Source organism: Garra rufa, chromosome 7 (assembly GCF_049309525.1).
Source record: "Garra rufa chromosome 7, GarRuf1.0, whole genome shotgun sequence".
NCBI classification, from domain to species: domain Eukaryota; kingdom Metazoa; phylum Chordata; class Actinopteri; order Cypriniformes; family Cyprinidae; genus Garra; species Garra rufa.
The window spans coordinates 22,566,222-22,589,545 of NC_133367.1; the positions used below are offsets into that span (position 1 = coordinate 22,566,222).

The 23,324-nt window shown below is 36.9% G+C and overlaps 1 protein-coding gene across 2 annotated transcripts in view; it reads left to right on the forward strand.

The window, feature by feature from the left end:
- Nucleotides 1–6,329, forward strand: part of sh3bp4a (SH3-domain binding protein 4a) — a 48,219-nt gene extending 41,890 nt beyond the window's left edge. For both annotated transcript variants that reach the window (XM_073843993.1, XM_073843992.1), the window contains exons 4-5: nt 4,648–4,836; nt 4,935–6,329. In XM_073843993.1, the coding sequence (XP_073700094.1) occupies nt 4,648–4,836; nt 4,935–5,159 (414 nt within the window). In that variant the 3' untranslated portion in view covers nt 5,160–6,329. The remainder of the gene's footprint in view (nt 1–4,647; nt 4,837–4,934) is intronic.
- Nucleotides 6,330–23,324: the final 16,995 nt, after the last annotated feature.

Genomic DNA, 23,324 nt, shown 5'->3' on the forward strand with positions numbered 1-23,324 from the left:
TTCTCAGAATTTGCGACTTTTTTTCAGAATTTGCGAGTTTATTTCTCAGAATTTGTGACTGTTTCTTAGAATTTGTAACTTTATTTCTTAGAATTTATGACTTTATTTCTTAGAATTTGCGACTTTATTTCTCAGAATTGTGAGTTAATGACTATTTACATATAGTCATACATATCTTGCAATTTTGACTTTTTTCAGAATTTGCGACTATTTCTCAATATGTGTGACTTCATTTCTCAGAATTTGCAACTTTATTTCTCAGAATTTGCTACTTTATTTCTTAGAATTTGCGACTATTTCTCAGAATTTGCAACTTAATTTCTCAGAATTAACAACTTTATTTCTCAGAATTTGCAACTTTATTTCTTAGAATTTGCAGCTTTATTTCTTAGAATTTGCAACTATTTCTCAGAATTGAGTATATATCTCGCAATTGACAATTTTTTCAGAATATGTGACTTTATTTCTCAGAATTTGCGACTTTATTTCTCAGAAAATAAAGTCACATATTCTGAAAAAATTGTCAATTGCGAGATATATACTCAATTCTGAGAAATAAAGTTGCAAATTCTAAGAAATTACGACTATTTCTCAGAATTTGCAACTTTATTTCTCAGAATTTGCGACTTTTTCTCAGAATTTGCGACTTTGTTTCTTAGAATTTGTGACTATTTCTTAGAAGTATTTTTTATTCCTCAGAATTTGCAACTTTATTTCTCAGAATTTGCGACTTTATTTCTCAGAATTTGCGACTTTATTTAGCTGAATTTGCAACTTTATTTCTCAGAAATTGTGACTTTATTTCTTAGAATTTATGACTTCATTTCTCAGAATTAACAACTTTATTTCTCAGAATTTGCAACTTTATTTCTCAGAATTTGCAACTTTATTTCTCAGAATTTGCGACTTTTTCTCAGAATTTGTGACTTTTTTCTTAGAATGTGCGACTTTTTTTCAGAATTAACAACTTTATTTAACAGAATTTGAGACTTTTTTCTTACAATTTACGTCTTTATTTCTCAGAATTTGCGACTTTTTTTCAGAATTTGCGAGTTTATTTCTCAGAATTTGTGACTGTTTCTTAGAATTTGTAACTTTATTTCTTAGAATTTATGACTTTATTTCTCAGAATTTGCGACTTTATTGCTCAGAATTTGTGACCTGTTTCTTAGAATTTGTAACTTTATTTCTTAGAATTTATGACTTTATTTCTCAGAATTTGCTACTTTATTTCTCAGAATTTGTGACTGTTTCTTAGAATTTATAACTTTATTTCTTAGAATTTATGACTTTATTTCTCAGAATTTACGACTTATTTGCTGAGATTTTGCGACTTTATATCTCAAAATGTGTGACTTTATTTCTCAGAATAACCAACTTTATTTTTAGAATATATATATATATTTTTCTTATATAGATTTGCTTTATAAAACTTTATAAATCCTGTTTTTTGCAGCATTGAGTGCTTCTGTTGGCATTTTCCTGACTTTTTTTCCTCAGACTAAAGTGCCTGTCATTTAGGTTTAGATTTACAGAAGCATTCAGTGCTTGCGGTAAAGAATATTTATGCGTTCCTTAAACAAAAGAATCCTCAGTGCTGCAGGGGAATTAATCAGAAGTCACCTCACAGCTTTATCACGCTTTTGAAGCGATGCTCCCTTTTTCCGGAAGTTTCCCCTTCCCTCGTCTCATTTATACGTGTACAGTATCTCATAATGCAATGAAAAGGAAGTCATTGACTTTATTTACCCAACGGGGAGACTGTTCTCGTGATTGTATCCATCTTATCATCATGGCTGAAGTTCTCCCGTGGCTCTAGTTGTGCTTTTCTTTCCTCTCTTTTCCCTGCTTCGGCATCAAGCATGAAGGAGAATGGGGATTACCGTTCCATTTTTCCAGACCCCAGGGGTCCCTTCTCATTCCAAACATGGCTGTGTTTGTGTGTGTGGCAGGAAACCGGGTCGGTCGGGTCCTTTAAAGGGTTTAGTCACTCATCCGTGGAGGCCGCAGAGCAAAGACCACAAATTCCTGACCTTGCATTTTTTTACGTACCTAATCCATTTTTGCTTTATGACTGGGTGTATTGTTGTTCTCCTTGCACACCTGGACATTTATTTTAAAACACATTTGACTTGACATCAATCAGATTTCACTCCTGTGGGAGGTTAGCTCATTTTCTAGTGTGCGTACTGAGAGGTTTGTGTGCGTATGTGTGGGATTGTTATTATTGGCTGTTTAATTTAAGCTGTTTTGTATGAATATATGTGGTCCTTAGTGTCACATTATACTGTTTATATAGAAAAAATAATTTATATATATAGTAATAAACATTATAAAACATGAATAAAAGTAATATATTTTTTGTTTATACAGGAAACTAAAGCGAATAATGCTGTTTAAAACTTCTCACAATTCTGTTTTTTTGTTTTGTTTTTTCTCATATTGCAAGCTGTAAACTGTAAGGAAAAACAAAGTCAGAATTGTGGCTTTTCTTTGAATTGCATGATATAAACTCACAAGTGTAAGTTTTAAAGTCAGAATTGCAGGATATAAACTCGCAATTGTGAGTAATAAAGTCAGAATTGCAAGATGAAAACTTATTTGTTTTTTTGTTTGTTTTTTTCTCTCAATTCTTTTTCTCGAAATTCTGACTTTTTCTTAATTGTCAGTTATAAACTCGCAATTGCAAGTTATAGTCTAAAATGTTAAGAGAATTGCAAGTTTATAGCTTACAATTCTGACTTAACTTGCAATTGCATGATATAAAGTCAGAATTGCGAGATTTAAACTTGTGAGTTTATAACTTTCAAAAACTTAATTTTCTCAGAATTTTCGACTTTATTTCTTAGAATTGCGAGTTTATATCTTGCAAATCTGACTTTATTTCTCAGAATTGTACGTTTATATCTCGCAATTTTGACTTTCTCAGAATTTGCGACCTTATTTGCGACTTTATTTCTCAGAATTGCGAGTTTCTCCCACATTTCTGACTTTATTTCTCAGAATTTGCAACTTTATTTCTCAGAATTGTGAGTTTATATCTCACATTTCTGACTTTATTTCTCAGAAATTGCAACTTTATTTCTAAGAATGGCGAGTTTCTCTCACATTTCTGACTTTATTTCTCAGAATTGCAAGTTTATGTCTCGCAATTTTGACTTTCTCAGAATTTGCAACATTTTTTCTCAGAATTGTGAGGTTATATCTCGCAATTCTGAATTTATTTCTCCAAATTTGCGACTATTTCTTGGAATTGCGAGTTTATATCTCGCAATTCTGGCTTTATTTCTCAGAATTTTCATATTTTATTTCTGCAAAATTGTGAGTTTGCAAATTTATTTTTCAGAATTTAGGACTTTTTCTCAGAATTGCGAGTTTATGTAATTTCTGACTTTATTTCTCAGTATATATCTCACAGTTCTGACTTTATTTCTCGGAATTGCCATCTTTATATTTTTTAGAATTGCGAGTTGTGACTTTATTTCTCAGAATTGCGAGTTTCTCTCACATTTCTGACTTTATTTCTCAGAATTTACGACTTTATTTCTCAGAATTGCAAGTTTCTCTTACATTTCTGACTTTATTTCTCAGAATTTGCAACTTTATTTCTCAGAATTGTGAGTTTATATCTCACATTTCTGACTTTATTTCTCAAAAAATTGCAACCTTATATCTAAGAATTGCGAGTTTCTCTCACATTTCTGACTTTATTTCTCAGAATTTGCAACTTTATTTCTCAGAATTGCGAGTTTATATAATTTCTGACTTTATTTCTCAGTATATATCTCACAGTTCTGACTTTATTTCTCGGAATTACCATCTTTATTTTTTTTTAGAATTGTGAGTTGTGACTTTATTTCTCAGAATTTACGACTATTTCTCAGAATTGCAAGTTTATATCTCGCAATGCTGACTTTATTTCTCAGAATTTGCATCTTTATTTCTCAGAATTACCAGATGTAAACAAGTGAGGAGATAATAAAATATCGCAATTACCTTTTTTTCATTGGTGAAAACAGGCTTCCATATTAAATTGATCAAAAGTGACAGATCAAAAGACATTTAGAACGTTACAAAAGATTTCTTCTGAACCTTCTATTCATCACAGAATCCTTTTTTTTATATTTAATACATTAAAAATAATTGTGAATTTGAATTACATAATGTACAATTATTCATAATAAATGAATGGCAAGTCTGACATAAGTGTAAAAACGACATCACTTTATGTAGTAATTCACATATGTTTACAGTTCCATGGGAAATAACCTAATCAGGCCTGTTTGAGTCAAAACATTGTGTATTATGGTGCTAGAAAGCTCCCCAGTCAAAATATCACCCTATAGAAACTAGCAATATACTAATAAAGCTTATAATGAAACTCTGTAATAGAGTCATTATGAAATATAATGAACATTTTACGCAGGGCCAGAGGGCAGCAGTAATATTAATGGTGTTGCTTGTGAATTATTATAAATTAGAAGAACGCAAACGTTTAAGGTCAAGCGTGACCACATTTAGTGAAATTGCAGTGCAGTATTTCAACTTTTGTACAGTTTTGTTACTTTATAGATGATTTAAATCCTTCTACAGCATCAATAACCATGATTCTGGGATATTAACCTAATATTTTTATCTCTTACTCAGGCTCTTTTGAAGATCGATTGTCAGGGTTTGGTGGCCCGACTTATAATGGACTTCGTCTTGCTGACGACGGCAGTGGAAGTGGCGCCTCGCTGGAGGGATCTCGCCGACAAACTCGCCCACGTATCCAAGCAACAAATGGAGGCCTACGAGGCTCCACACAGGGACAAAACCGGGATGGTAGACAGTGAGGTGAGGACTTAAAACCTTCTTTTTCAGTCTAGAAGAGTACAGTTCACTTTTGTGAATTCGATCAGATGATAAAATCTCCATTTATCTAATAATTTCAGGCCATGTGGAAACCAGCCTATGACTTCCTGTTGACGTGGGCGGCTCAGATCGGCGACAGTTATCGTGACGTCATCCACGAACTGCACATGGGCCTGGACCGGATGAAGAATCCAATCACCAAACGCTGGAAACACCTCACCGGCACCCTTATCCTTGTCAATTGCCTCGACTTGCTTCGAAGCTCCGCCTTTAGCCCCGCCCCTCATGATGACTTCGCCATTTAGCTCCGCCTCCTCACAATTCCGTTTCGACATCACCTCAGAAGACTGTGCTGAACTTTTAACGGATGTACACTTTTCTACGTCGCCGTCAGCTGTGAGTTTACCTCAATCCAATAGCCGCAAGGACTTCCTGTTCCCGCCCACGTCCATATAAGGGCATGCGGAAAGCCAATAAAGCCAATACACAGAGTGTTTTAAGTGTAGCTATTTTTCGAGATTTCCGAAGGCATTTTTATCAGTTTTCTTCTTTGCGATATCTATATTTTTTATACCTGGATGGCACAAAGGAAATTTTTACAATCACTTTGGCGTTTTTTCAAGAACGATTTTTTTCAGAAAAAACTGCATCTTTGTTCATTACTGAAAGCGAAGGTCTATTTTGTGACTTCACATTTATCCATGTTTGTCTTGGTCTGGACGTTCTGTATTTCGTTGCCAAACGCTCAAGCCTTCCACATTTGTGATTTTATCCCACTGATTTGTCGCTTCGGTTGCTTTGCACAAGACGACGGATTAGTCTTACTAGAAACGTGAAACACTACGAAGTTGTTACATGAGAGAAAGGAGAATATGGTTTGTTAATGACACGGTAAGTTCAGACTGTGGGCCGTGTTTTGTCCCTTCGAGCTTTTGCAAAATTTGCGAAGCTTGCATTTGTGTGACCAGATATTGCACCATGTACTAGGTATTAAATTGCAGTGTTGCTTTAGTTTCAATTGTGACTCATTCATTCAACAAATGCAGTCAGAAGAATAAATGAACAGATCATAGCATGGTTTTATTTATGAGTATCATTTGTTTTTGTACCTACATTTTTTCATTTTCAGACTTTTATGTTCTTGTCAAGATTTTTTGTTTGTTTGTTTGTTTTAAAAAAATAATCATTTCTTTTATGTCCTGTATGTGTCAAGGAGATTTTGTGCTGTTTTTTGAAACAGCATGTAGGGAAAAAGTGAATGTATGTATGTATTTAAATATATATATATTCTGTGATTTACATTTTTTGTCACATTCATAACTTGTTTTTTTGTGCTAGCTCTTTGAGAGTAACTGTTTGAAAATGTATAATTCACACGTTGTCTTAGTTGCAGCCAAATGTTTAGCAAGAAAACAAATGAAACATGCTGTCCCATGTTGTTCCCGTGGATTCAATAAAGCAGCTGTAAATTTAAAGAGCGTTGTTGTTAGATTTGAAAGTTCTCTCTTAATTTTGACCACTTTTTTTGCTGGTCTTAGCTGGTTTAAGCTGGAAGTCGCTGGTATCCCAGGCTGGTTTTAGCTGGTGGCCTCACAGCCTGACCAGCTAAGACTGGTTGGTCAGGCTGGGAAAGTGGGCCAAAAACCCTCTAAAACCAGCCTGCTGACCAGCTATGACCAGCTAAAACCAGCTTAGGCTGGTTGGCTGGTCTTAGCTGGTTTGAGCTGGAAGTAGCTGGTATCCCAGACTGGTTTTAGCTGGTGGTCTCACAGCCTGACCAGCTAAGACTGGTTGGTCAGGCTGGGAAAGTGGCCAAAATCCCTCTAAAACCAGCCTGCTGACCAGCTATGACCAGCTAAAACAGCCTAGGCTGGTTGGCTGGTCTTAGCTGGTTTAAGCTGGAAGTAGCTGGTATTCCAGGCTGGTTTTAGCTGGTGGTCTCACAGCCTGACCAGCTAAGACTGGTTGGTCAGGCTGGGAAAGTGGCCAAAATCCCTCTAAAACCAGCCTGCTGACCAGCTATGACCAGCTAAAACAGCCTAGGCTGGTTGGCTGGTCTTAGCTGGTTTAAGCTGGAAGTAGCTGGTATCCCAGACTGGTTTTAGCTGGTGGTCTCACAGCCTGACCAGCTAAGACTGGTTGGTCAGGCTGGGAAAGTGGCCAAAATCCCTCTAAACCAGCCAGCTGACCAGCTATAACCAGCTAAAACAGCCTAGGCTGGTTGGCTGGTCTTAGCTGGTTTAAGCTGGAAGTAGCTGGTATTCCAGGCTGGTTTTAGCTGGTGGTCTCACAGCCTGACCAGCTAAGACTTGGTTGGTCAGGCTGGGAAAGTGGGCCAAAAACCCTCTAAAACCAGCCTGCTGACCAGCTAAAACCAGCTTAGGCTGGTTGGCTGGTCTTAGCTGGTTTAAGCTGGAAGTAGCTGGTATCCCAGACTGGTTTTAGCTGGTGGTCTCACAGCCTGACCAGCTAAGACTGGTTGGTCAGGCTGGGAAAGTGGCCAAAATCCCTCTAAACCAGCCAGCTGACCAGCTATAACCAGCTAAAACAGCCTAGGCTGGTTGGCTGGTCTTAGCTGGTTTAAGCTGGAAGTAGCTGGTATTCCAGGCTGTTTTTAGCTGGTGGTCTCACAGCCTGACCAGCTAAGACTGGTTGGTCAGGCTGGGATAGTGGCCAAAAACCTTCTAAAACCAGCCTGCTGACCAGCTATGACCATATGAGCCTAAGCTGGTTTTAGCTGTTTTGTTTCAGCAGGGATATCACCAACCCCTAAGATATTATGAATGCTTTATTGTATAACTAGGATTGTTTGAGTTTTCATGCATTTAAAGAGTGTCCTTTAGTGTGTGTGTGTGTGTGTGTGTGTGTGTGTGTGTGTGTGTGTGTGTGTGTGTGTGTGTGTGTGTGTGTGTGTGTGTAAGAGAGAGAGAGAGAGAGATGTACAGTAAGTATTGCAGTCTTTGTGTCTGACCTCCACCCAGTCTGCGAGCAGCTTTCTGCATCCCTAAGCACTTCAATAGAGCTGACTGTGAAAATCAATTTACACTATATTTAAATTGCTAAATTAATTACAAGCTTGCAGAAAGTCGAATGGCCACTATAAAATCAAGACCGTTTTATTACGATCATAATTAAAGAAGAAAAGGATGATGACAAGAGTCAATGAAGACATAAATGCAGAGCAAACACATCAAATCACAGCAACAAATGCTAGATCCTTTATGAAAAAAATGGGAAGATCCAGTCCTGGATGCTGATTGGTCGATACAGCGATCCAGCTGTGCTAAATTGCACAATACAAATAACAGCAATGATGCAAAACACCTGTTCACAATAATGCTTTAAGGTGCAAGGAGAGAATTTTCAGTCTGTTCCTCACAGAAAGCTATCATGAGGATATTTATAAATAACGAGTCACATGGAGTAATTGTAGGATACTTTTATCACACTTTTAAAGCACTCAATGCCTATTTTTTAAAAGAGTGACTAGAAATAGTTTTCTAAAAATGTCCTTTTGTGTTCCACGGAAGAACAGAATGTCTTACAAGAACAAGAAGTATGTAAGTAAATTGTATTTTTAGTTGAAAAATAGCTTTAAGCTTAGTTTAAATGTTGGGTGCAATTTCTACTTAATATCTACTGAACATTTGTGCCCTTAATACCTTTGTTTTTTTAGGATAGCTTTATAAATAAATAATCACACAGGCAATTACTGTTACATACTCAAAAACCATTATTTAGTAGACTGTTAAATGGAGTAGACGACAGAGAAGGGTTTTAAATTACTCAAATGAAAACAAATTAAGGGAACAACCGCAGCCCGAGCAGCTGGAGCCCCTGCAGTAAATATTTAGGTCTTTTCACAGGTGTCGAGAGCTCAGATGTGCTTGATTTCATTGTTTGCGATGTCTACAGTGTCAGTGACAAGCTTTGTTATGGCTAGAAACAGAGCAAATTGACAAATATTCCCTTGAGTCCTGTTAACATTTTCCTTTCATCTTCTTTGCACGTTCTTTGAAGTTAGACGGTAGTGTCTTTTCCTTATCTTACATGTGAATCTTACTAAAGCTGTCAAGAACATGTACAAGCCATATTTTACTCTGCACTCTTAAAAATAAAGGTGCTTCACAATGCCATAGAAGAACCCCTTTTGGTTTAAATGGTTCCATAAAGAACCTCTAAAGAACCTGTATATTTCACAAAAGGTTCTTTGTGGCGAAAGAAGGTTCTAAAATTATATAAAGGTAAGAAAGAAATGGTTCTTTAAACAACCTTTGACTAAATGGTTTGTTATGGAACTAAGAATAGTTGCCATGAAGAACCTTTTAAAGCACCTTTATTTCTAAGATTGTAAAATCAAAAGAAAGAAACCAAAACTTATTTTGAGATCCCCTATACACTCTTAAAATGAAGGTTCCAAAAGGGTGTTTTTGCACTGATGCCAAGAACCTTTCAGGTTCTAAAATAACCATTTTGAAGAACATTTTAAAAATCTAAAGAAACTTTTTCGACTACAAAGAACCTTATCTGAATTTTAAAGGTTCCATGGATGTTCAAGGTTCTTCATAGAACCATTGATGTCAATAAAGAACCTTTATTTTTTAACTCGTATGTAAAACAGCTTTTGAAAACTAGAATATGAAGCAAAATGTCCTTAAATGGCATGAAAATGTGATGTGGGCATGTTTCAGAGAGATTAACTCAAAGCCGAGCTTAAATGAGAAATGAAAATGGCTTTTTTAATGAATAAATAAACTGAGGAGTGATTTAAAGGTGTCTTCTATTGAAATATTAGGCTTTAAGTTTAGAAAAAGACGTTTGATCCATTTTCTTCATCATCTAATGGAGTCTTTTCATGTTGGTGGCTTCAAAGCGTGACGACTCTCTGAGGAGTAAAACTTCTCGAGATGCAAAGCTCTTCACTTTTCTGTTTATTTCACACCCTTTGCTTGTCACAGACCTCAGACCGTGACTGAAATTCAAGCGCAGATGCAAAACAAGTGGCAGAAATGATAAACTGTTGGATTAATGGAAATGGATCAACCAGCCAACCAAATAAACCCCTGATTTTAGTTTTCTTTCACGTAAGACAAACAAAAGCCTTATCGTTATGGTTTCATTTAGCTTTCTGAAATATATTCCCACCATGGACACTCTTCCTTTTAATAAGCTTGCATTTCTTGCTAATGATCAGACGCATACATCATTCTGAAGACATAATTGTCTGTCACAGGCATCCATTGCAAAATTAGGTTAATTAAATGTTCCGGTAATGCATTACGCATCACAATAGGCGGCTGACACTGAGAGCTTGTGCGTATCCACAGCGATGTGGCAAGGCCACACAGCGGGATGCAGGGAAACATTCCACATGGTTACCAGGATACGGGTGAATACTTGAGGCTGATTGGCTAACAGGGTCATGGTTTTCTAAAGAAGCCTAACAAAAAAAAAAAAAAACAAATACACAGTGAAGGTCTCACAATAATGTGGACCTGACTACATTTGTGGTTTCAATGGTGTGAAATACAATACCTAAAGGGATCAGTTTGGTAGCTTAGTCAAGATTTTTTCCACAGAAATTGATTGGTCAAGTGACTTCAAAATGGCAGCCTCTATGGCGCAAGTAGGTTCGTTTCCATTATAGATTTGCGCACAACTTTTACAATCTTTTATAAATGTCTAAATGTATATAATTGTGAAATTCCATTAAGCACTTTTATGCGACTAAAACATTTTTTTCCTCTTGTGATAAGTCATGCCAATGGATGTTGGTAGGTTTATCTATGTCGCAGCCACTGTTCTAGCCATTAATTTTAATCGTAAGAGAGCTGCTTCTGGGATCCTTCTGAAACTGAAACGTCGCACCTAGTATAAATGCAAGCATTGACTAGAGTGGCCGTGATCAGCTCCACAAACTTGTGCAGTGTATGTAAATAAGGGGTTACCCTTATTCAAGCATTGTGTGAGGTGTTTTTTGAGGCTGCAGTACATTAAAGAATGATCATGTGACTTATGTATGCAAGGTTACATTTAAATGCGAAAAAGCTGTTTCCATTGCAGTTTTGCAGAATATTCCTTTTTCAAAGCGTAAAAAGTTTCTGCGATATATGGGATATATTTTGCAAAATTGATGTTTCCATTAGGCGTATTTTCAATTCGCAATTTCAATTTACGCAATTTGAACGGTAATGGAAACGCAGCTACTGAGTCTGAAATCACATACCGAGTAGCTAATACATTTGAGTTTGAACTTACTTTAAAACTGTTTTAAAAAAAGAATGAATATGGGCAGTATGAATGAAATGCGAACATACTACATCCGGCATGTTGATATGGTCATGTGACCTATAGCGTCAGTTGTGTTGCTTCACTGCCATTCACAAATACTCCCCTTATACTGAGTACTTTTCGCCTACTGTTTTTCGAATACTCTGTATTTGGACATACTCTGAAACATTTGGACATCTGAAATCAAAATTTAATGTCTGTATTAGGTGAAAAACACTACTAAATAATACAGATGTTTGCTTTCAGATTCAGTGCATGTAAAATAAATCTGCTTTTATTAGACTTCATATATGCTGCAATTTAGAGATGCAAAACGATTAGTTGTGATTAATCAAATCAAAATTAAAGTTTGTTTGCATAGTATGTTTGTGTGTTCTGTGTATATTTATTATGTGTATATATTATAAATACACACATACGTGTGCGTATTTGTTACGCCAGGCCAGCAGAGGGAGCCTTTGCTTTTCTGTGACTGTTACTGCTCCCTCTGCTGCTTCGTTGGTTATTTCCTGTCTGTCAGCCATTTAAGGAAGGCCATACCAAACACACTCTGCGAAGTATTGTTTTGCTCTTGCTAACTTTACCAAGCGATTTCCCTGTTTTTCCGTGCCTTGTTTCCTAGTTTCTGAGTTTCCTAGTCGTTTCCCTGTTTGTTTTCATAGTCCTAGTCTAGTCTTAGTTTTCCCTCGTTTCTTTGTTTGTTTTCTGTTGTTACTTTGGACTGCTCATTTGGATTTCAACCCTCACCTGTACTACTGGATTATGCTTCGTCTTGCCCTGGATGTTCCCGTTTGCTGGTGTTTTAATTGACCCTGCCTGTTTTACCACGATCTGTAAATAAAACTTGCATTTGGACCCTCATCTCCGTCGTCATTATAACAGTATTAAGGAAAAATGTTAGATTTATATGTAATATGTTATATACAAGTATTTACATACATACAATACATACAAATATTTTTACGTGTGTGTGTATTTATATAGGCCTATACATAATAAATATACAAAGTACACCCATATGCAAGGTCAGAAAGCTCTCAGATTTCCTCGAAAATCTCTTAATTTGTGTTCTGAAGATGAATAAAGGTCTTGGGTTTGAAACGACATGAGGGTGAGTAATTAATGACAGAAGGTTCATTTTTAGAGTGAACTATTCCTTTAAAGTGTATAACGTTTTCATTAGGGGAGAAAACGCTAATATTCTAAAGAACTTTAAATGCATTTTTAGGCTAATAATTTAAACACGAAAACAGAAACCTGAAGCATATTTTCCCCCAGTATAATCGCTTTTCTACGCCTTTAATAATGCGCTGTCTCTATGACAACAACCCTCCACACACATACACACAGCTGCTTGTCAGCAGTTTGTGAGGAGTTACGGTTTCCTTTTAAAGGACAAAAGCGCGCGCGCACACACACTATTCCACACACAGCCCAAGGTAGGGGACGAATTTAAATTTCCTTTCTCCGAGTTGAACACCCAGCATCCTGTGAGTCATTAGCACCCGTTTGTCTCATAGCAGCAATGAAAGGTGAGTAAACAGCCTAGTTTGGTACCCAGTCTTCCAGTAAAACAGCCAAAACGTCTCCTGAGGGAGCAGCCGGGTCTTATTCATATTCCTGTTCGGACGGTTCAGTTCTGTGAGAAAGCGCTGAAGGCGAATGATGTGCAGGTTAAAGAAACGGACTCGAAATGAAAAGTTAATATGAAAGAGAAAGTGAGAGAACCCGACTTGCCCTTGCTGTTGGAGTAAAGCCCTTTAATTAACATCTCCTCATCCCGCAGAGTGCAGCGGACGGATAACAGTTAGAAGAATAAATCAATAGCTCCTTCTCCTGCTCCTCTTTGTGGGGATGAGTCCATCTTCTCAGTGAAGAACGATAGAGCTTAATGAAAACCAAACTGGTTATTTGAATGAAAATAGTCTGTTATGATATATTAGTAAAAAGGAATATTAAGTGGTAAATGATGAATGACAGGACTTGGTTTTATCCATTAAAGTTATGTTTAGATGGAAAAGTGCACTACTACTAAAAAAAAAAAAAAAAATTAGACATAAATAATGATTTTTTTTGTGATAACATGGTAATTATATCTATCTATCTATCTATCTATCTATCTATCTATCTATCTATCTATCTATCTATCTATCTATCTATCGTTAAGGTCAAAATTTTACACACACCCCCTGTCAGAATCTGCAAAATGTTAATTATTTTAGCAAAATAAGAGGGATCATACAAAATGCATGTTATTGTTTATTTAGTACTGACCTGAATAAGATATTTCACATAAAAGATGTTTACATATAGTCCACAAGAGACAATAATAGCTGAATTTATAAAAATGACCTTAATGATCCACAGCTGTGTTTTATGTTTAGTGATAGTTGTTCATGGCCTTGTTTTTGGCCTGAACAGGTAAACCGCTTGCTGTTCTTCAGAAAAGTCTTTCAGGTCCCACAAATTCTTTGATTTTCCAGCCATTTTGTGCATTTGAACCCTTTCCAACAATGACTGTATGATTTTGAGATCCATCTTTTCACACTGAGGACAACTGAGTGACTCATATGCAGCTATTCCAGAAGGTTCAAATGCTCACTGATGCTCCAGAAGGAAAAACAATGCATTAAGAGCCAAGGGGAGAAAACTTTTGAACAGAATGGCTCTTAATGCATGGTTTTTCCTTCTGGAGCATCAGTCCCTCAGATGGATCTCATAATCATATAGTCATTGCTGGAAATTTAAATACACAAAAATGCTGAAAAACCAAAGAATTTTGTGGGACCTGAAGGATTGTCCCGAAGAACAGCTAGTTAAACTGTTCAGGACAAACAAGGGACTCATTCAGGTAACAACACAGTATTCAAGGGTATTAAATCTTAAAGTTTAGTATCATAAGACAACCACCATGAAGTCATTTTTTGGGTCATGGTTTTTGCTCATTTACCATGGTAACCATATTTCTGTACTTGCACCATGATACTTTGGAAATACTCTGGTACTTTAATATGGTAAACATTCAAAACCATTGTGTTGCCATCTGATGCGATCACTGTACCATGGGAATGCCACTGTATTTTTGTTACATAAAGTTATACTTTAAGATGAGAAATTATGGACATATTTTAACAATATTGTACATTGTGCACAATACGACCAGGGACATAAGCAAATAAAAGGGGTCGATTTTAATTTATTGCTGTCTTTGTGAACTTTCAGTTCAGAAGAAACAGTTCACATTTAACAGCTTTGACCTTTTCATAATCACAAATGTATTTCAGTGCGGCACAACGCAACAAGCATCTCCCCTCGCTTTTCTGGCATGCTTTTGAATCTGAACTCCTATCTTCTAAATCGGTGGCAGGCAAGCGACGCTAACTCATTTCCAATTTCACGAGGTGTCCAGATCGTGCCATAGCTGAGTTGGCCTGCCAAAGCTCATTTCCATAATTACACAGCACATGCAAACGCTCGGTGACAATGGTAAAAAAAGAAATGCACCTGGAAAACGGCATCATTTCATGATGGGGAAAACATCCTTTTGAGATGGAGAAAGATTATTCTTACACCCTAAGAATAGTGCAATCAGGTTGTGGGGAGAAGAAATGTAGAAATCAAAATGTCCAGCTCCAAAATGTCTAACAAACAAGATATATTATGGATTATGGATGTTTTTATTTGCATGAAGTAAAATAGTTTGTCCTCATGTTAATATACAGAATCTTGTTGTAAAGAATTAACACGTTTAAGACTGTTGTTTTATCGCTAAATTCTCAATCATCATGGACCAATCAGAAATTTGTTACTAAGTAAAAAAGCTTGTTGGCTTAAAACTCCTTACTAAATTTTCTTAACACCATATGGAGAAAATGAACAAGAATCATACTAGAAACAAGGTCGCTGAGAAACTGAGTTGTCGCTGTTACACTCCATTGCAGCAACAAAGAATTCAGTCTAATCTCATTTGCTTTTAATTTGTGAAATACTCCCCAAGGTCAGGTCACAAGGCTGGCAGACTGGGGTGAAAAAAAGATCTGTAATGGACTTCAGTGTTTCTTTCAATTCCCTCGATCTGCATGAGATAAACGAGCTCTCTTGTGCCCGCAGTTTGTCACTGGGACAACCCTTTAGGCCACTCGCATATCAGCTGATTAAATATGTATTCCATGCTGTTTTTGGCTCCTGATGGGATTTGGACTGATGTGACATGCTTTGATTTGTCAGACGCTGTGGAGAGAGGTGGCACAGTAGAGTGTCCTGTCCTTCAGGGAGTGTATTGTGACTTCGTGTGTAGAAATGATGTTTCGCAGAGGTTTGTATAGCATGTCTGTGTCAAACAGAAACTGATATTTGTCTTTGATCACATGGAAATGAATTCTGAAGAAAAGTTGACTTAAAATTAGGCCATATTGAAGTTTAGAGCCTATCTCCGAAGCTATTACAGTTGAAGTCAAAAGTTTACACACTCCTTGCAGAATCTGCAAAATGTTAATTTTTACCAAAATATGAGAGATCATAAAATGCATGTTATTTTTTTAGTACTGACCTGAATAAGGTATTTCACAAAAAGGTTTTTACAGATAGTTCATAATAGTTGAATTTCTAAAAATGATCCAGTTCAAGGTCTAAAACACTTGATTCTTAATACCATGTTGTCACCTGAATGATCCACAGCTGTGTTTTTTGTTTAGCGATAGTCCTTGTTTGTCCTGAACAGTTAAACTGCCTGCTGTTCTTCAGAAAAAATCCTTCATGTCCCACAAATTATTTGGTTTTTCAGCAATTTTTTTGTGTATTTGAAACTATTCCAACAATGACTGTATGATTTTGAGATCCATCTTTTCACATTGAGGATAACGGAGGGGCTCATATGCAACTATTACAGAAGGTTCAAACGCACACTGATGCTTAAGAAGGATAACAACGCATTAAGAGCCAGGGGTGAAAACTTTTGAATGGAATGAAGATTAGGGTAAATTTAACTTATTTTGTCTTCTGGGAAACATGTAACTATCTTCTGTAGCTTCTAAAGGGCAGTACTAAATGGAAAAAAAGAAGTGATATTTAGGCAAAATAAGAAAAATGTACACACCCTCCTTCCATTCAAAAGTTTTCACCCCTGGCTCTTAATGCATAATTTTTCCTTCTGAAGCATCAGTGAGTGTTTTAACCTTCTGTAATAGTTGCTCAGTTGTCCTCAGTGTGAAAAGATGGATCTCAAAATCATACAGTCATTGTTGGAAAGTGTTCAAATGCACAAACATGGTGGAAAACCAAAGAATCTGTGGGACCTAAAAGACTAAAAGACAAACAGAACAAACAAGGGATTCATAAACAACTTTCACTTAACCAAAAGAAAACACAGCTGTGGATCATTCAAGTAACAACACAGTATTAAGAATCAAGTCAGGGTCATTTTTTTTTTATACATTCAATTGATTTCCTTTTATGGACTATATGTAAACCTCTTTTATGTGAAATCTATTATGCACAAAATTCTTACAAACACTCAAACCTAATCTCATGACAAAAACGTACCTTTGGGAACTTTTTCGCCAGACGCAAAATATGTACCACCTTTAACGCTTGACATATTCGATGTGGAATGTCCACTGAGTGGCTCTAAAAGAGGATTTGTTTTTCTCCCTGGGAACAGATGAACGTACATTTGGCTTTGTACGTGTCACCGCAGCTCTGACTTGAAATGTCCATTGAGTGGCACTATAACAGTAATGCTCCATGACGTTTTAAAATAACATACCATCCGCACAACACCTAATTATATGAACAGAAGCGAACGTCATGTAAAAACGCAATCGCAAGCATGCCATTTTAGCTTGTTTTTCGACCTTTGTTGTGTTTTTCACAAGATTCGTACCCAAGGATTCCGCATCCTAAGTCCAATTCCGTGCCAGCTAAACTACCAAGCAAGCTTGTTACGTCCAGAATCGAAACATATGGACCTGTATTCGTAAGTGTGTTTGGAAATGTTTACAAGTGCTTGCTGTTTTACCACCTCTAGTGTTCATTTCTGTTGGAAACAGACTTATTAGTATGTATTCCGTGTTTTGCGAAAAAGTTCCCAAAGCTACGTTTTCGCCATGAGATCAGGTAGAAAAACGCAGGAGTTGTGTGGATTATGACGATTTTAAAGGAATTATTCATTTAACATGCAGTTAAGTTTCTGAAAACGTTACATTCGGTATGTTCTCTCCATTATAAGTACTCCAAGTATGCTAAAGGAATAGAAACATGGCATTGTTTCCTGGGAATCACCCTGCCTCAGATTAGTGCTTCACCGTAGAGGAATGTAGCAATTACTGCTGAGGGTTTCATTTCAGTTTTTGGCTTGATTCATTACAATTTGGCACCGGCAATTAAACATGTTACTTAAACCAAACTCCTATTCAGTCTCGACTTGGAGGTGGGTGCCAAGACAATGAGCGCTGCGCATGCAGAAAATTAATTATGAAGCTAATCATGAAGCAGAGGGAAAATTTGCAAGCCCCAAGACACCAGGCAACAGTACAGTATTCTATTACAAAACAGATCCAGCTATTGATCCTAGATGTTAGTTGGTCAGTACAGGATGTACTGTCTTTAGCTTCCTTTTCTGCATTATGTCTTTCAAAGCCATTTATCTGTATTCGCAATAGAGAACAGATTCAAAGGCCTTATTGCAAAAGTACGTGTACTGAGTCACGTATGAAGTACTTTATAACTTTCAGCACGTCACAAACAAACTTGATTCCATCTGTTTCAAAAGCAGAATAATGAGTTTCAGTGCGGTGAGGGGAAGACAGCGTCTCTGGTGTGCGCTTGCATCTGTTGTGAAAAACATGAGTTTCCTGCTTGGCTGAGCTTTGTGGATAACAGGTGGACCGTATTACACCTGAGTGAAAGAGAAAACGAGAGAGATTATCGTGGTGTGGCAGGAAAGAGAGCAACATTGTAAGAATTGTAAACAAGACAAGCAATAAGAAGCTTCTCAGATGTTTCTCCTAAAAATACTAGAAATAGAAACATAAGAGCTATAACATTACCCTATAAAAATGAGTATGTAATATGGGGTAGAGTCATTAGAAATGTATGTATCAATTATAATACAGTCTCAAATTAGCAATGTTAGCATTGCTAGCATAATACAAACATACAAAGGAAATCTAATTTGATACAGCAATAGTTCCAGAGGGGTGATCACCCTGATCTAATGTAAGAACGCTGATCGTGTCTTGGTTGATCTTGACTTACAGCATCATCAAATACAAAATCGAAGAGCCTCACGGGAGCACAAACCAATTAGCAGCACATCCCGTTCAGGCCTGTTGCTCGGTTACGCACCCTCTCCGCATGTTAATGTGGCTCCTCATCTACCTGTTCCTCACGCAAGAGCTCTTGTGGGTAAAACAGAAAGGAGATGAGAACATTCCGCTGACAGCAAATTTGTACGTCAAAACACATTAACGTAAGAGGCCGCTTCGCATTCGAGAGAGTGAGAGGATGTTTAAAAGCAGTGAAGTATGATATGGCAGGGTTTGTTTGCTTATGGTTTTTTCTGAGGAACCTCAAAGGAACTCCCTGAGGAGGCCTTGGTTTCCATAGCGAGCAAAGAACATGAGATGTTCTGGAGCAGCAGGAGTTTTATTAACCCTGAGGATTACGTCCCCCTGGTGGCTATAAAGCTCTCAAATATTCAGCTTGAAATGTTTGTCAAATCCCAAATCCTCCGCTGGTTTAGTGTAGCATGGAAAAATTGGCTTTATTGAGGAATGTGGAAAAATTGGGCCAAAGTTAGAGGTAAAGTTTTGGGATTTAGTTGCATGTTTAATACCATCAAATGTATTTACAATAAAATAGTCAAATAGAATATTCAAATGTAAAAACAAATAAACATTTAGTTATTTATTACATCTAAAGAACCCGAAGAGTTTAAATCTATTTGCCCATCAGCACCGCTAGAAGGGAAAAAAAGATTCTCTGAAGGGGAAAAGGTGAACTGCTGGTTTGATTAAATCTATCATTATATAACATCTGTCTAAGATAGATAGATAGACAGATCTATCTATCTATCTATCTATCTATCTATCTATCTATCTATCTATCTATCTATCTATCTATCTATCTATCTATCTATCGTTCTATCGTTCTATCGTTCTATCTATCTATTATTATATGTCTAAGATAGATGGATAGATGTGTTAGATAACGATAGATAGATAGATAGATATGTTAGACAGATATGCTAGATAATGTTAGATCTATCTATCTATCTATGACAGAGATGTTAGATAGATAGATAGATAGATAGATAGATAGATAGATAGATAGATAGATAGATAGATAGATAGATAGATAGATAGATAGATAGATAGATAGATAGATAGATATAGATATAACATTATCTAACATATCTACACACTAAAAAATGTTGGGTTAAAAATAACCCAACGAGTAACCCAACTATGGGTTGGTATAGCACCTTCCCATCTGTGGGTTATTTTAACCCAATGAATTGGGATTTCATGTTGACTATCATGGTAAAATTTTGAGCACAACTTTGTTTGTGTGTGCCAGTGTGTGCCAGAGAGAGAGAGATAGAAATGTAGGTGTATGTGTGTTTGTTGTCCTATTCCCCTGGCCTCTCTCCCCCACTGCTGGCTTTCGGAGCAGCTGTCGAAGTGGGCAGGAAGAACTAAAGGGCATGGACCTGTTTGAGCTCATTTATAACAAGGTGCAACCTCAGGCAGTTAGAGTCCCTGTGTCCTCTGTCTTAAAACACTTCCACATTACTTCACTTCCTGTACTAGTCAATAACTTCTGTAAGGAACGAATAAAACATAACAAACTGCACCATCCCACAGTTTAAGAATGAGAGGCTATATTGTCACTGTTGGGGGTAACGCATGAAAAGAAACGTGAGTAATTTAAGCAGATTACTTTTTTACAGATTACAATGTCACCAAGGCTTTACCTAGTTGGTCTGGCGGGGGTGCTACAGCGATCAAAAGTACGAAATTGCTCATACCTCCTAAACCATTAGCTGCAGTCTCAAATGCCTTAATGTGGATTCGATCATCATACTGGCAAAATTTTTGCAGCTGCTTTTACTAAAAGACCTATAACTCTTGAATGGAAAGAGATATTTTCGCCATGGAAAAAAAAGGGTCAGCGCGATAGCCTTGTGGGCACTGCGTCGACATGCAGCACCATTGCGCTTCAGGTGTCCCGTGTTCAAGGCCCAGCTTGCGGACCTTTACTGATACCCCCACCCCCTCTCTCTCCCACTTCGATAAAAGGCAAAAACAGCAACAACAAAAAAAAAAAATGGAGAAAAACATAAAAACTGCTAGAACTATGCACCTGTTACAGGCCCGTAGCCAGCCTAGCAGAAGGGGGGGTTCTTTATTTCAAAAAGTGGACCTTTTTCAGTTCCCACCCATTTTGTATTTAATTATGAGGTTCAAATCGCCTACTTCATTTTGGTGACTTCTCATGCACGTTTGTGCTGGATTAGCATGTCTGTTGGTATCTTAATAAGCATGATTTTTGATGCACCAAACATATTTACTACAATGAGGTCAAACTTACCAAGATCATGTACTACCTTATTCAGTAAATATACACAAATACCTAAAGCAATTAATAAAGAGCCACAACTGACATTGTTAATGCAAAAAATGCACAGATCCTTTATACTGACACACTTCTAATTGAGTTTGTGTTTGTAGGATTTAAATAAAAAACTTGGCTTGAGCCAAAACATCAGGGGGTAATGGTGTTGGTTGAGGGCCCAAAGGCATTGTCATGTAAGATTTCGAGAGACAATGGTGGGTGAATGTGCATCCCTCTAGGGGGGTCCGGGGGCATGCCCCCCCTGGAGAAAATTTTATACATTTTAAAGGTAAATCCATTAATTTGGTGCATTTTGAGAGTTCAAAAATAAGAGCTACAACTATGTTCACTGTGCAAATTGAACAAGAAAAATAAAAAAGTTGATGACAAATCTAAAAAGGGTCCAGAACTGCCTCTAGTCAGAAAGTACCGTGTTCTTCCTTGACCCATGCTACACCCCTGCACTGAGTTTTCTGGGCCCCTTTCAACCTCTGGGCCCTATGCAGTGTCCTCCTTTTCAAAACACAAATATCAAGAAAGGAATCAAAATTAAGGCTTTTTGTTTCCTTTTTTAAGACCTGCAGAAATAGAATTAATATTGAATGAGCGGGATAAAGCAATGTCTAGTAAAATATTAAACCTCTATCATGATTTACAGCTCAGATAATGTTCATAAAAAACAATAACATCTGTAAAAATTGTAACAAAGCTGATTTTTTATGGTGAAATGTAATTATTCTGACTGTTTGAGTTATTAAAATGAACCCTTGCTAGTAGCATACATGATAACCAGTAAAAACACACACATAGACCTATAGCACCTTAACACCATGGTATAAAAATTAACTAGCCCACATATTTTCTATGTATTTGTATAAAGAACAGTGGTCTAAATAAATTTAGTACAAATGCACAAATGCTATACTATACTTATATTACATTACTTCTTTACAGTTAATACGTGTCTACATTAATATAATATAATATTGCGCATTTCTGCCACAATACCATGGTGCAGTTAGTGTAAAATAAAAAGGCTACATGGTAAATGATTCTGACTGTATCGTCGCGCACAGTGTTTCTCCTGTTTGTCAGCGCTGTTTCGCATGTTTAAGTCGCAAAGTCATTTGTGTTCTTTTATTAAATTCAAGCGCTTCATTGTGGATCTTACAGCGCTGTTTAGTGCTCGCTAGTAAACGCGTCTGCTTTAGTGAATTTGCGCTCCGCTGCTGTGATCTGAGCGGATACAGTATAAACGGTCCGTGTGGCATGCTTAAGTTTAAATGACTATCGCATTTAATCCATAATGCGATTCTTGTCTTTCCTTGCCCAAATTTATGACATCTTTAATAATTAAAGCTTTTATACTAATTCAATGTCGTTATTTAAAAGAACACTTGTTTATAAAAAAAAATGTATTTAAATTATGGACCTTTGGCAATATGGGGTGGTTCGTTCGAACCACCCGAACCCCCCCTGGCTACGGGCCTGTGTTAGTCAAATCGACTTGAAAATTGGTGTGCCCTTTCTTAGTCCAAAGTGCCACAAGTGCCCACAAGGGCAAAACATGGCTGCCATCGGCCAATGGGTTTGGAGCACCTATTAGACAAGGTTAACGGAGGCCAATCGGAAGGAAACTCTGTGAGCATGTTCAACTTACAGTATGGCTCTAGAGGTCTATAAGAACTTTGAAAGAAACTGGGCGCTAGGTGGCACTAATGTTTTTTTTATGCCTCAATTGCATGGTGTTTTACATATCCACACAATATTAATATAATTTAATAAATCTCCTCATCCTGAGCAACTTTGGCTCAAGAACCATTGCTGTCAATGAAATCATTCATTAAATATTCTATGTTAAAAACCTTCTTTTGCGAACTAGTCCTAGGTTTTTTTTTTTTTTTCACCCAACCTCAACAAAACCACTGCAATACAATTCTCTGGACTCTCTAGATTAATAATTATCAAAAAAAAGTTACTCTTTGAATAGCTATAACAGGGTCATTTACAAAAGGGGCATGGCCAAATATACCCAAAAGTCAATAAATCCTAAATGAAAACTCAAAACTTCACAAAAGTGAGCAGATGCAAGCATGCAATTTACCTGTTTGTAAGCACTGTGCAGTGTTAATGTTCAAACTGTGTATTTACAATGTTCAAGTGGATGACAGCAATATACAGTGAGGTCAATAAGTATTTGATCACCCTGTGATTTTGCAAGTTCTCTTACTTAGAAATCATGGAGGGGTCTACAATTTTCAGCATAGGTGCATTTCCACTGTGAAAGACAGAATCTAAAAATAAAAATCCGGAAATCACATTGTATGATTTTTTTTTTACAATTTATTTGTTAATTACTGTGTCAAATAAGTAATTGATCACTTGAGTCAAAAAATGTTAATATTTGGTACAGAAGCCTTTGTTAACAATTACAGAGGTCAAACGGTTCCTGTAGTTCTTCACCAGGTTTGCACACACTGCAGGAGGGATTTTGGCCCACTCCTCCATACAGATCTTCTCTAGATCTGTCAGGTTTGGGGGCTGTCGCTGAGCAACACAGAGTT